The 13,409-nt window shown below is 39.8% G+C and overlaps 1 protein-coding gene across 2 annotated transcripts in view; it reads right to left on the reverse strand.

Moving 5' to 3' along the window:
- The window catches only part of tacr1a (tachykinin receptor 1a), a 47,497-nt gene that overhangs the window by 33,126 nt on the left and 962 nt on the right, over positions 1–13,409 (reverse strand). The window contains exon 2 of one of the 2 annotated variants that reach the window (XM_007573425.2): positions 11,412–11,856. In XM_007573425.2, the coding sequence (XP_007573487.1) occupies positions 11,412–11,815 (404 nt within the window). In that variant the 5' untranslated portion in view covers positions 11,816–11,856. Of the gene's footprint in view, positions 1–11,411; positions 12,204–13,409 lie in introns of those variants that run through there. The other variant, XM_016661443.1, reaches the window with a different exon arrangement.

The following is a 13,409-nucleotide window of genomic DNA, read 5'->3' on the forward strand; positions in this document are numbered from 1 at the left end:
AAACACTTCCTTCTTCCTTTTCATTCTCAGGGTATAGATCACGGAGAAGCCGAAGACAAAACCAGATTAGCGTCCTCTGATCGCCCCTGTGGGAGCACCAGGGAGGAAAAGAAGAAGTGAAAACGAGAATGAAAACAGCTCGCCATAAACCATCCCTTTTCTTGCTGCACAGTGTCTTCGTCAGACCACATAGGCTGCCTGATTTCTAAACTTAAGCTATCAATGTTTCATCTGCTGGAAAGTTCTCTCCCAAGTAGTGGCTCAGAGGTCAGAGAGCTATGCAAGCGCGCGCAGAGCTGTCAGGTTTTAATTCCCGTGGTGAATGGATTATTCTATGAGAAGCCTTATGAAGCTGTGACATTCAGCACGATGCAGGGACCGGAGAGAGTAGACAAAGGAACAATGCCTGACGTACACACACCTTACTCCCAGCCAGCTTCTTCTACAGTCCTTGTTTATGTTTCGAATGAAACTGAGGTCAAGGTAAAAACGTGGTGGCTTTGTCTGCTGTCCCATCTGTCAACAGAAATATGCTATTGTTATCAAAGATAGATTTATTTTCAGTGCGGCTCGAGTTAGCATTTGGTCTGTGTCAAATTGAAATTGGCAGAGGGTGACTGCAAACAGTAAGTGAACGCAGAGAGCTAATATTTTAACGTTAACAGCTGCTCAGAGACATCCAAGAAGCTCAACTCCCAAAACCTCTTTTTTCTGTGATTTCATGTCCGACTCGCCTCCATCGAGCCGTTCCTCCACGTTATTCCTGGATGATTTTTAGAAAACAAGCCTATTTTCAAATTTGCACAACTTGCAAGCTTTTTTTCAGACCATGAGTGTTATTTGTTTGATTTAACTTAACCTAACCTAATCTAATGTAATTAATCTGATAATCTAAATCTAAACTAATGTAATCTAATTAATATGATCTAATCTAATTAATCTAATCTAATGTACTCTAATCTGCAGGCGAATTCAGATTAATTTAATAGTTAGACTGTCTGTCATGTGACCTGGCTGGATGTTCAAAGGCTCACAGTTCTCCCCAGGAGGGATGGGATTTACAAATGTTTGAAGTAATCCGAATGTTGTGAACTTGTTCCTCATAAAAAATAATAATGAAATAAACCTTTAAAAGATTGGCTCACTTAAACTTATGTGTTTATTTTTTCTTTCTAAACCAGCCTGACCTGGAGTGATTTATTTCATCACTTTAAAGAAAGATTGGGTAAGACTTTGATCAGAATTAGCATTTAAGGTCAGATGAGATGTTTTTTTTTCTGGGAAATATACTTTGTTTTACCGTTTAGTCAGCAGAAAAGTGCATTTAGATGCTGCTGGCTCTCATTGGCTCAAACTGATGGTTTTGTTTTTTTCCGACTGTCAACCAATCACTGTTCCATTGTCCAATAACTGCCAAGAATCCACCTGGAGCTTCTTGGTAACAATCCAAACATCTAATGCAGTGTTTGGATATTAAACCAGCACTACATATACTCTGCTGCATCCGTCCCTTGTGCCTGTTCTCTGTCTCATTCAGTAGTTGAGGAGGGAAGCCAGGTGCATCGCTGCAAAGACGGCAGCTGAAACTCAATTTTATTATGTTCAAATCGCTGCATTTCTGAAGCAAGTGAATACATATTTTAATACTCACTTTTATAATGTTAAACATTAACCATTTGTGCAGCGCCATGCTGAAACAATTTTTCGTTTCCTGATTTGAACAGTTTGTTCCAACCTGTCTGTGCACAAAGTAAGGTCAGTGAATACTTTTTCCCCCCAAATTTTCCTTTTTCCGTTTTATTTTCGTGAATTCTAACTTTTCTGTTCTATCCATATTTATAAACCCTAAGAGTGTTATAATGGGGTAAATAAAAACAAGCACACAAATCAAGAGTTTCACATTTAACTTTCAAAAAAAAGAATGTTTTTACAAAGTATTTAAAAGTATATACTTGATTTTTTTTAAACAACTAAGACATTATGTCCAAAACAAAGAATCATTTGTTCTTCACATTTGAAAAAGAAAATTTTCTCTTTAGAAATGCTCTAGAGTTTTACTCAACAGTCAAATGTCTTATAAAGAAGAAAGCAAACAATAACAGCCTGTGACAGATGTTCTTTCCATCTGTCACAAACATCTCTGCTGAAGAGCATGGCTGTCAGTCTGTTTGTGTTTAGCTCTCACGTTTCGGCGGCACTTAACCAAAAGTGAAAAATGTCTTTTTTTTTCTTCCTAAATGAGTATCTGCTTCTGCACACATAGCAACAAACCTTCAATAAACTCTTTCCTTGCTTCTGCTGATTTAATTAAATATTCAAGACTTATCAGGCGTGAGTAGCTAGCTAGCTTCTTCTTTGTGTTTCTAACAAATGTGTAATTTGTAACTAGTCGTATCCTTATGCATCGTGCCAATTTGTGCTAACAAAATGTACAGAAAATAATTAAACACAAATTGCACTAATCTTTACATTTTTATTTTGGATTGTTTTTGGTGTTTTACTGAGATTTTTTTATTTTTATTATTATTTGCCATTGCTCAACCCTATCCAGATAAAAACAAGTACGGGAGCTCCAGTGGACAAAATGCTGCTTAAATATCATATTAAGCCCTGCAACTTAAAAAAAAAAAAAAAAGATGTTACTTGAACCTGCTTTTTACATCACAAAGAGCTGAGCTCAGTGAAAATGTTTCAGGGCTCTTTAATTCCTGGCAGCTGTTCAGACGGTGGTTTAAGTTCTGATCTCCTGGAAGAAAATCCCAAAGCCTTTGACCCCAATCAATTTTAGATGAAACTGCACAGGCTTCTAATGGCCTATCCATATTTATTATGGCCAGCAGAGTCAGATGTATTCATTGTCTTAATGAGTGACCCCTGACTTTTTGGTAATGGTTTTGCAGAAAGTAAATATTCGTCGTCTGACAAAATGGCACAAATGACTTGGTAACAGCAATAAACTGAGTATGACGTAGCTCTATCTTTCAACTAATCAAGAAAATGCTAAGCTTTCAAAACTATCCATAACCAAACGAATTACAGAAACTTTCAGCACATCTGTACATAAAAGCTGACAATTTAAAATATACATGATTAGCAAGCATTTTTCCTAATGTGGTAACTTGAAAGCTTTCTACAAAATCATTTAGCGCTAAATTACACATTTGTACAGATACAATTAAAAAAGGATTCACTAATAGATTATGACCTTTATTTACAAGCATCAATCAACCACAGCACTATATGACAAGTGTTCTTCAATTCTGTAAATATCTGCTTATTGATCAGTTACCCATATCATACTTTGTTTGCCTCATATCAAATCCATATTATTTATTTACCACGATAAACTTCTTTAAAGACGCTCAGGAGGCTTGAACTGCTGTCAGTTCACTGGAGACGTTAACATCACAGAAAACAAGGAAGCTGGAGACGGTCGACCCATCTGGGGCAGACTGGCATGTGAGACACCTGAGCCACGCTGGGCCTGATTCTGAAACTCTAAAAATAGAGGAGATTAAAATAAAATCCATCTATTTTCTATTCCCGGCCTGCGGTCTGGGTGACAGGGGTTGGACCCCATCCAACCTGCCATCAGGTGGAATGGCACATCCTGGACAGCTTGTCAGCATAACAAGGGACAACAAAAACAACCACATGTAGGCAGTGATTATAGATCACTCTATCAATACAACCAGCAAACTCATCATCTGGTTGGCCATAGGGAGGTTGGGGAGGTTTCCCGACGGGTGCTTCCTGGTTACTAGTGTCTGTTACTATCAAACTGGCCTCAAGTGTTAGGACTATTCTTGCAAGAGAGCGTGGAACAGTTGTCAACGGATTTCATGCACTTTGTAGTTGTATTTATTTATTTGCCTAAGCGGGACAGCATACACTAAAGAACATTTTGAGCAGCACGAATGCAAGCAGCCGAGGCTGATTTCCATCGTTTGTCCCACTGCCAGATGGATAACCTATTGCTAATTAAGTAAAAAACAAAACAAAACAAGCAAAAAAAATTTAAATAAAAAAAAACAAGACAAAGACAACATTTCAAGCTAGCTGTCAGACCCCATAAATAAACTTCACATACACAATATCACACTTTTATATCACAACCCACAAAACATTTACACAGACACACACACACAGTACACATAATCCTAATCAGATCTGAATATGTAGTGTGTGTACCCACAAAAAACCTGCGACACAATATTTTACAATATTTTTGTACATGCAGAGGCATGTACAAAAACTAACGCTTCATGACTTTTGACCTGGCGTAAAAATGTCCAGCAGCAACAATGACAAACTACAAAGCACCAAAACTCACCGAAACACACTGATACATCACTCTGTTCAGTGTTATTTAACTCAACAAGCACTGAAGCAAATGAACTCAAGAAGTACAGAACAAACTGAAATGTGAAACGAGAAGCTCGTCTGAGTTGGTTCAAGCAACCTTTGTGCTAGTAAAGGCAATTTTTCCCCCCCCAGCCTTTATGCTAGGAAAAAAACTGGATCAGAGTGAGACGAGTCCGATGGATATCCTTCAGCCTCATACAATAAACACATCAAAAGTGATAGAAAAACATTAATCAGATGTAAATAGAAAATTTCCTCCATTTTTGTCACATGATGTAACAAGCAAAGTGGCCACTTCTTTCCTAAAAAATAAGCAAAGAGATGGGAGATCATTTATCTGAGGAACTTGCTTGTCCATATGAGCAGCTGAAAATTACAGCCAGGCTTGAAGGTATCAATTTTAGAGCTGTTGAAAGTTTTTCGATCAACGCCCTCTCAGTCCATGTTGACATTCTCTTACTTTAAACTTCTCTTACTTTTGATATCTCTTCAATTTTCCAGTTATAGTAGACTTGAGTTTCGATGGTTCCTACACATCCTCAACATTGTTCTACCATTGGAGGTTTCAGATCAGAAAATGACCCCAAAAATCACATCAAAGCTGTTTTTGGAATGACTGAAATGCTTAAGAACAGGTGTGTTAATGAATTCATTCACTAAATGAGCACGTTGGTTTCTATGAACTCCATTTCATAGCTGCTTCTGAACGCAAAGCTTCTGATTTCTCGGCACCACAGAACCTTGTGTTTAGAGGGGCTGAATATTTTTGGCTTGTATGTAGCCTGCATGGTGCCCAGGAATGCTGCTGACCATTTGATAAAATCCTTACACAGTGTTTTACTAAAGGACTGACTGAACTATGGGAAACTGATCCAGAGCTCCCCATCCTGGCAGCAGCAGAACGGCAGACTGTCAGCACATTGTTCAGACTGCAGAGTCTTAGCTGAGCTGAGCAGCTTTTATTCCAAAAATGACCTTCAGTTGCTGCAAACACTTTGAGTAAATATGATAGTACGGCATAATTTGCGCATATCTAACGCAACATAGACGCATTTTGGATTTCTCCTACCCTAACCAATCTGTCGAGCTTTCTTTAACCAACAGGCACTTGAACAATCCCTCCTTATTGCTCCCAACTGACTCATTCAGATGATTATTGCTCAGACATTAACTTGGGTGAAGTATGAACTGATTTGTTTGATATTTAAAGTATGCACAGAAGAAACTCATCAGCAATACAAACTAACGCTTCAAGAGCAGCAATCAGAGGCGACTGTCCACAGGACTGAAATTAATCACAGAAGAAGAACAGCCTCCACACAGCGCTGAGCACATTGACATATCCAAACTCTCAAACAGAATCCATCAGCTCACTGTTTGCATTTTCACTGCCGCTCACTGGAGCCTATACCATGAAATATGCATAGAGAGAGAGAGCCACACATTTAGATGAACTGTTTGATTTGACTAACCCGGCCCCCTTCATACAAGGTCCTTCTGTGAGTATTAAGAAGAGAAAACCTCCTAAGTGATCAACAAATCGATTATTTAAAAGGGATGTTTTATGCAAAATTCATTGCAAAATTCATTTATTTCCATGTTATTATAATTCCATTTGGGTTTCTCCTGCTTCTAAAAAACAGGCCAGGCACTAAAAAAAAAAAAAAAAAAAACACTCAGCTGGTTTTTGACAAGAAGTTAATATTTTTTGGTGTGTGGAAAATGAGTCGTTTCAAAAAACTTCCAGAATGTAACGCCGCAAATCAGCAGGCCCTGGCTCTCACCAAGCAACCCCAGCAGCACGCCGCCCATCCCCTAGCAACCCAAACAGAACTCCAGCATGTTTGGTCAGCTGCTTTTTTCCACTGTATGCGCTGTACAGTGGCTGCTGGAAAAGGCAAGTGTTTTGTCGTTGACTTATCATCTAGAAACCACCTGCTCCATTCTTGCTGGTTGAGCAGGTGGCTCTACTTCTGCTTTTCAAAGATGAATGGTTGTATATTTGGGCATCTGTTTGCAGCCATTTTCACAAGAGGGTATAAATGTTAAGAGGGTGTAAATGCAAGATTTTGTGCATAAAATGTAATGAACATATTTTGTTAAGCCCACAGATACCCTAACCTGTTCAAAGAAGTATAATAGGTCACCTTTAATGCCATGATGAAGCAGACACAGGATCAATCGGGGCTCATACTCCCCCCACACACACCACACATACACACCTCTTCTGTTATTCTCCAGCAGGAGCATGTTGTTCCATGCTGCAATTCTGGAGCTCATCATGGGGGATAAATTTATACACTCTGGATTTGGACACTCTATAAAACGGGACCTGGCAAACAGTAACTCGCTTTCCCTGTGTTTAATACAATGCCTTGGTTTATTTGTCAAAGGTTGTTTTATTAAAAACAATTGCATTATTATAAGAAGCAAGTGAAGGCATGCTAAATTTAAAACAGCAGTGTAACTACGTTTTGTAGTAGAAATTCAAGTGAATCTCTACAAGTTTAGAATAGAATAGAATAGAATAGAATAGAATAGAATAGAATGGCAGATGTCCTGCTGGAAGGTTAACCCTCTGTCCCTTCAATTCTTTAGTCTGAAGCCCCTTCAGATGTCTCTTATGAAAAGAATCCTCACAGCATGATGCTGCCTCTACTATGATTCCCAATGGGAATTGTCTGTTACATTTTCTAACACAGAGTTTATCACATGTAGGCTAAAAAGTGTCATTTTCATCTCATCTCAAAGCATCTTGCTGTATTTACATTATGATACACGTTCTACCTATGGATGATGACAGGTGCAAGTTGTCATTTCAGTCAACTGTTATCTGGATATGTGTGAGATGTCCAAAGCTTGGGTTGTTGTTTTAAACCATATTTCTACCATGTTTGTGTCTGTCGATGAACCCAAAATGCAGACAGGAGTTGGGAGCATGGATCATATTAAATGTTCTTTAATGATGAAACTAAAAATCACAGAGAATGCAGGGAGCCAGAGCAGAACAAAAACAACAGGAACCAGGCATAAAAGGGAAGTAACGGGATTTAACAGGAGAAACCAGCAAGGACTGACTGAGAATGAGTTGCATATATTCTGGGGAGGTTGATTAGTGAACAAGGAACAAATGGTTGATTTGGAACAGGTTGCACGTGTGAGGGTAGAGGGCAAAAGGCAGGCTGAGGAGAGCGAGAGAGAGAGAAGAGAGAGAGACTAGTGCAGGGGGTGAAGGAGAGTACACAGGAGAGTAGGAAATAAATCTAACTGCAGAATAACTAGACCTGTGAAACATAATTAAGCTAGCGTAGCAAAGAATAACTAGACACAAAAAATAAACCTAATAAACTAGAATCACTCAGGAAGGACGGATCCAAAGTAAAACAGAAACAAGACAGATCTAATAAAAAGAAACCAAGAAACAGAGAATAAACAAACCTTAAAACAACACAAGATACCAAAAACTTCTGCTTTAAGCTTTCCCCTAATTTTCTTTTTGCTACTAAATCAGGTAACTTTTGAAGTCACCGGACTGGGGGCTTAATACAAATGCAAGCCAAACTTCTCAAACTTTGTATTATTTTTTTATTACTAGATAAATATGTATTCAATTTTTGTTCAAATAAAATGCAATTGAAATAATAAGTTTGTTGTAATTTACAAAAGGAGAAAAATTAATGGGGTATGAGTACTTTTGCAAGGCACTGTAAAACTATCAATCCATTAAGCTAACAACCTTAGCAGTAGAAACGTCCACCCAGGTGTTTTGCACAGGGAGATTCAAGTATTCCTCAAACATGAAGGAAAAAATCAAGGCAACACTCCAGGTTTGTTTATGAGAGAATAACATCATAACATGATGTATAGCTCAAAAAAGTCGATTTTACATAATACTGCCCCTTTAAAATGAAGTGCTTCCTTTTACATAAAGAAGTCAGCACACAATTATACAATAAAAAGGTTAAAAATAAAAATAAATCAATCCACTTTGCACATTAGGCTGTAACGTCAGTTACCAAGCCTCTCTCTGGACTCAACATGTGTGGTCCAGCATTATTTTCCTTCTCTTATTATTGCAGGAAACTTGCCTAAGGTCAAGCTGGCCGCGTGGAAGCATGCGCAGCTATTTTCATGCCTCCACCCGGTTCAAGTCCAGACTCTGGCTGAGTCGCTGCATGACTCTGGGACTTTGAGCCAATGCCTCCCTTCCAGAAATAGATTCCCACAGCTTGATGATGTTTGAAAAGACGGCATAGCACTGGCACAAAGGTCAGTCACTGCTTTTCTCCACAGATGCTGTAGTAAGATATTCAAGTGTTTGTTTCACAAGTTTGCACATTTAGTTTTCTCACACTCATACGGCAAGTCGCTCTGGCACTTTCTGGTACGTTCTCCGCAGGGTGGCAGATGAACGCCGTCTGTTTGGCCCATTTGATCGGACGAGATCCGCGCCACAATGGCTGATATTTCTGTAAGGTGCTACCTTCTCCAGGAAACAAACTACAAACTGCTAAACTACATGAATTACAGTAAGTTTCTCAGGGTCTGAAGTAGCAGAGCAGCCCCAGATCTTCACTCAATATGATGTTCTTTCTTTAAAATGTTGTGTTAATTATTTTATTATCATTATTATCATTATTATCATCATTCGCTTTTATAAATGCTATTTGTTTGCCACAAAACTCAGAGTATCTAAGGATATTATATGGTGCACATAGTAAGCAGTTGGTAATTATTCTAATGCTGTATGTTTAGTTGTTATATACAGCTGTCATTATTACTACTATTATTATTATGGGTCTGTAAATTTTCTTGTCCTGTAACGAGAGTTAGTATGTAGTAATTTTGTTTTTCTGAAATATTATTGATTGCCACCATTTTCCCCAGCTTAAGCATTCCTCTTGCCCTCACTTTTAATTGCTCGGTATTTGAAAGAGCGGCCAACACGGACTGAGTGGCTTCGTTCACTTCCTCCGCTGCCATTGTTAAAACTACAGGAAGACTAATATCCTAAAACAGCGCAGAAACATCAACATCATCCTCTACAACTTCTCCTTCTGTTTGCTGATTGGCCAGGTAGAAATTCTACCAGAAGAATCCATCTGAATGGGAGAAATCCCAGACAAAACTCTGAAGGGAGATGAGAATCGAGTGGAATTATGTAGAAAAGCAATGGCACAGCAAGATTTCTTTAATATATTCAATGATGGATGAGTTATTTGTTCTGTCAGCTTTTTTTTTCATTTTACAGAAATCACCTCCATGAAAAAAAACAATATTATCAAAGTAATTTAAAGAACATGCTAGTTTCATTCAGTAATCCATCTTTCTGAAACCTTGTCATCGTCTATTCTCTTTTAAACAGAATCACACTCTGATTTTTTTCCCCCGCTGAAGCTCTCTACACCTCACCAACCCCCTCCCTCACCGCAGCCACCACCCCATCATGAGCCTGAATGCATCTCAGGCGGGTTGTTTCGTTACAGCCAGCACATCGGTGTCAGCGCTCGGCTCTGCTGCTGAGCTCTGAATTGTGCTGAGTGTGAAGCACCGCAGGCACGATCGCAGCGGCGGCGGAGATGACAAAACTGCATCTCACCAGGTAGCCGGAATGAGTTCTCACAGACGCGCTCTCTGTTCGGCAGAAAAATGTCACAAGTGGGAGGGGATTGTGGGAAGGCTTAAACTCACACAAGTCAAGAAGTTGTTGAAATATAAACTTGAAGCTCAAAGGCAGTGGGAGAGACAACTGGAAGTGATGGCTTCCCAGCGGATCAACGTGTTTCATGTCTGTGTTTTGACCTAGATGACCTTTTATAACATCTTAGCTGCAGAGCTGTGATGCAATCAGATTCACAGTATTGCCCGAGAAGCATAGCAGCAAGGAAAGAGCTAACAGGGGTCAGGAACTGACGGTTGGCGGTTAATGGGAGGAATGAGAAGTTTGAATGAAAACCTGTTCCCTATTTGCCCTTTGTTTTCCCAAGTTGTTTTTGCCTGTTTACCTTCTACTAGCTTGAGTCGAGCTAATTTGTCTGTGAGTGTAACACACCTGGTTGGGGCTCATAGGAGGCAAAAGTTTGAAATAGCTAGCATAGGAACCGACCGATCCTAAAACAGCGCAGATTGTGTGAACACACTTATGCATTTTTATAGTCAAAAACTTTGAATGTAACTAAAAACAGCACTGTTTGATGTAAAAGATAAAAAAAAAAATGTTGACCATAAGCCATGAACAAAAAAGGTGATGATATGATACCATTCACCTAAAGATGCACTACGTTCAGAAGGAGTATAATATATATGCATATAATAGCGACGTAAGCTTGTGGAACAGCTTAAAAGTGAAATTAAAATGATGTCCAACACAACTCTCAATAAACAAAAATATGGAAAAGGTTTTCATAGCGAGGTCTGACTTATTCAGTTCAAGTCAATCTAAGTTTATTTTTTTATCACATAGAGATACGTGATAAAAACAAGCAACCGTTTTGTACAAAGGTTTTCTTAAACACATATGAAAACCCCAACAAATTTAGAAATGAAGTATTCCCATCACACACCTACACACTGAAATACTGCAATGACGCTATTTGTTTTCTTGGTTTGGACTGTGTATTGTTTTATGTGTGCGACCTCGTATTTGATAGATTATAACTTTGTAGCTTTTATGAATATTAAAGGATTAAATAAGTGTATGCTTTACCTCACTTATTTTCAAACTTGTAAATTTGACGAATAACTGATATCTTCATCCCGTGTGTTATTTATATGTAATTTTATCTACATGTTGGATACAACCACAGTCCAAAACGTCTCTAACTGCTCGACTCTCCTCGAGTTTTTCTCTCTTTTCCCACTTAGAGTTGATTAAGTTGTTCCGCAGGCTGTACTGCTACATTTTTACAACATTCATCTGCTGTTTAAGAGCTTTTGAATACACATTGATATTTTTAGGAGCCTTAAACACACCAGCCTACTGTAAAGTGACCTGCTTTATGGGGTTTGTCACCACAACAGCTGTGCGCCATGACCCGCAGCGTTACCTGTCCAGGGCGATGGCGGTCATCGAGTAGATGCTGGCGAACACAGCCGCGATGGGGAAGAAGTTGTGGAAGCGGCAGTAGATCAGTCCGAAGTACCACTCGTTGTGCACGGCGTAGGCGAAGTTGATCACCGTGTTGAAGGCGGACATGGAGACTTCGGCGAACGCCAGGTTGAGGAGGAAATAGTTGGTGACGGTCCTCATGCGTTTGTGCGCCATGATGATCCAGATGACGGTCACATTGCCCACCACCGACACCACGACAATGCAGCTGTACGCGATCGCCCACAGGACGATCCTCCACACCGGCTGCACGAACTGGTTCCGGTACACGGTTCCGTTGTTGGTGCCGTTGGAGCCAACCGTCCCGTTTGGCACCTCGGTGGTGTTGAATAAAGGATCCATACTTGATGTTTAGAGAGCAAGGATCGCGTCACTACAGTAGGCTACAACAGAAGGAAGTCCACTATCAGAACAAACAAACACATATAATAATAATTTTAAAAAAAAATTTAAAAAAAAGACAATAGTGGAGAGTTTCCCGCCACTGCACTTTCCAATTAAACACAAAATTACACAACCAGTCCGCATAAAATCCCACTATAATGGACTGACTACAGGTGCGGGAGATAGGAGTTTCTGAAAAGAAATCTCTCCACTCTGCCCCGTGCGTAAAAACAAAGACGCGACTTTTGCGCGCGGTGCCAGGAGCAGAAGGAGTGCGCGCTGTCTTAACTTGGTAGCGCGGCAGAGAAAGCGCTGCTCTGTCTTCCGCTGCTGTCCTCCTGCTCCTCTGCTCCGGCTGAGACGCGGCGAGCCACTTATGGAGCGAGCTGACGCGCGTCGCGCCGAGGGGCTGGCTTTGCGGCCATGATTATGGATGAGCTCAGGTGAGTTATTCATCTCATCCGACTCAAACCGCGCGCGGAGAGCCCGGAGGGATTACCATGCCTAAATACCTCTTATCTGATTTGATTTGGCATTAGTAGTAGTAGTAGTATTCCCCTGCTGGCGACAACAAACAGAGCAAAGGCGGAAAAAAATTAATTAAATGAGAACATTAATATTATTAATAATAATAAAAAGTGAAGAAAAAAAGAGAAGATGTTGGCAGCAGTGATTTTGCAGTTTGAATATAATTCGAACTGCAGGGTGTTCCCTGTAATGGGATGAGGAGAAGAAGAAGCACCAACAACCCGGTGATCCCACTCACTGCCCCCTCTTGTGGTCTCACAGCATGAACCGTGTTTGGAAGCCAACGAGCCTGCGGAGAAGACGAGCGAAATGATGTCTGTGAGGACTGGGACACATTTCACGGAAAAAGCTTTTCTCTGACAACAAACGGCTCTGTCCGTGTTGGATAACACGAATCTCCTTCATTCAGGGTTCATGACCGTCGAACTTTGATACTTGTTGATACAAACATGAACTTCAATATAGTCATAGGGGTTTGAGGTGATAGGCCGACTGAAAGCAGAGCATAATTATTAAATTCATTGAAAAGGATGTGTGTACAGTTGATTGCGTGCAAATGTGAATCTGAAAAGTTTGGTGTGCATTTGCACCGTCCTGTTTTCAGTCTGTAACCAACCTGAATCGGCTGTGCAGAGCTGCAGACTTTTGTTGCCTGTTGTGACACAAGGTTTTGTTTTTTTTAACCCATCCTTATGTTGCACACTTAATTTTTTATTTATTTATTTATTTCCTTTATTTAACCAGGTAAACCCCGTTGAGATCTAGATCTCATTTTCAAGAGGGACCGGGGCAGAAGTCTGCAATACACACCAACCTGGTTACAAAATAAAATTAATTAATACATATGCACAAGTGTAAAATAGTAGAAAACAGTTTAAATACAGTGACACTGTTTAGTAGCATCTCATTGCCTATTTTTAAAAATCGCTCGAAATAAGTCCCGTGAAACCAATTCTGACATCTTGATAATGACATCTCAATGATTAGTTAGTGACGCAGTGGTTCCCAAACTTTTTCTTCTGCG

The sequence above is a fragment of the Poecilia formosa genome, unplaced genomic scaffold, assembly GCF_000485575.1.
Source record: "Poecilia formosa unplaced genomic scaffold, Poecilia_formosa-5.1.2 Scaffold329, whole genome shotgun sequence".
In the NCBI taxonomy this organism is placed as follows: domain Eukaryota; kingdom Metazoa; phylum Chordata; class Actinopteri; order Cyprinodontiformes; family Poeciliidae; genus Poecilia; species Poecilia formosa.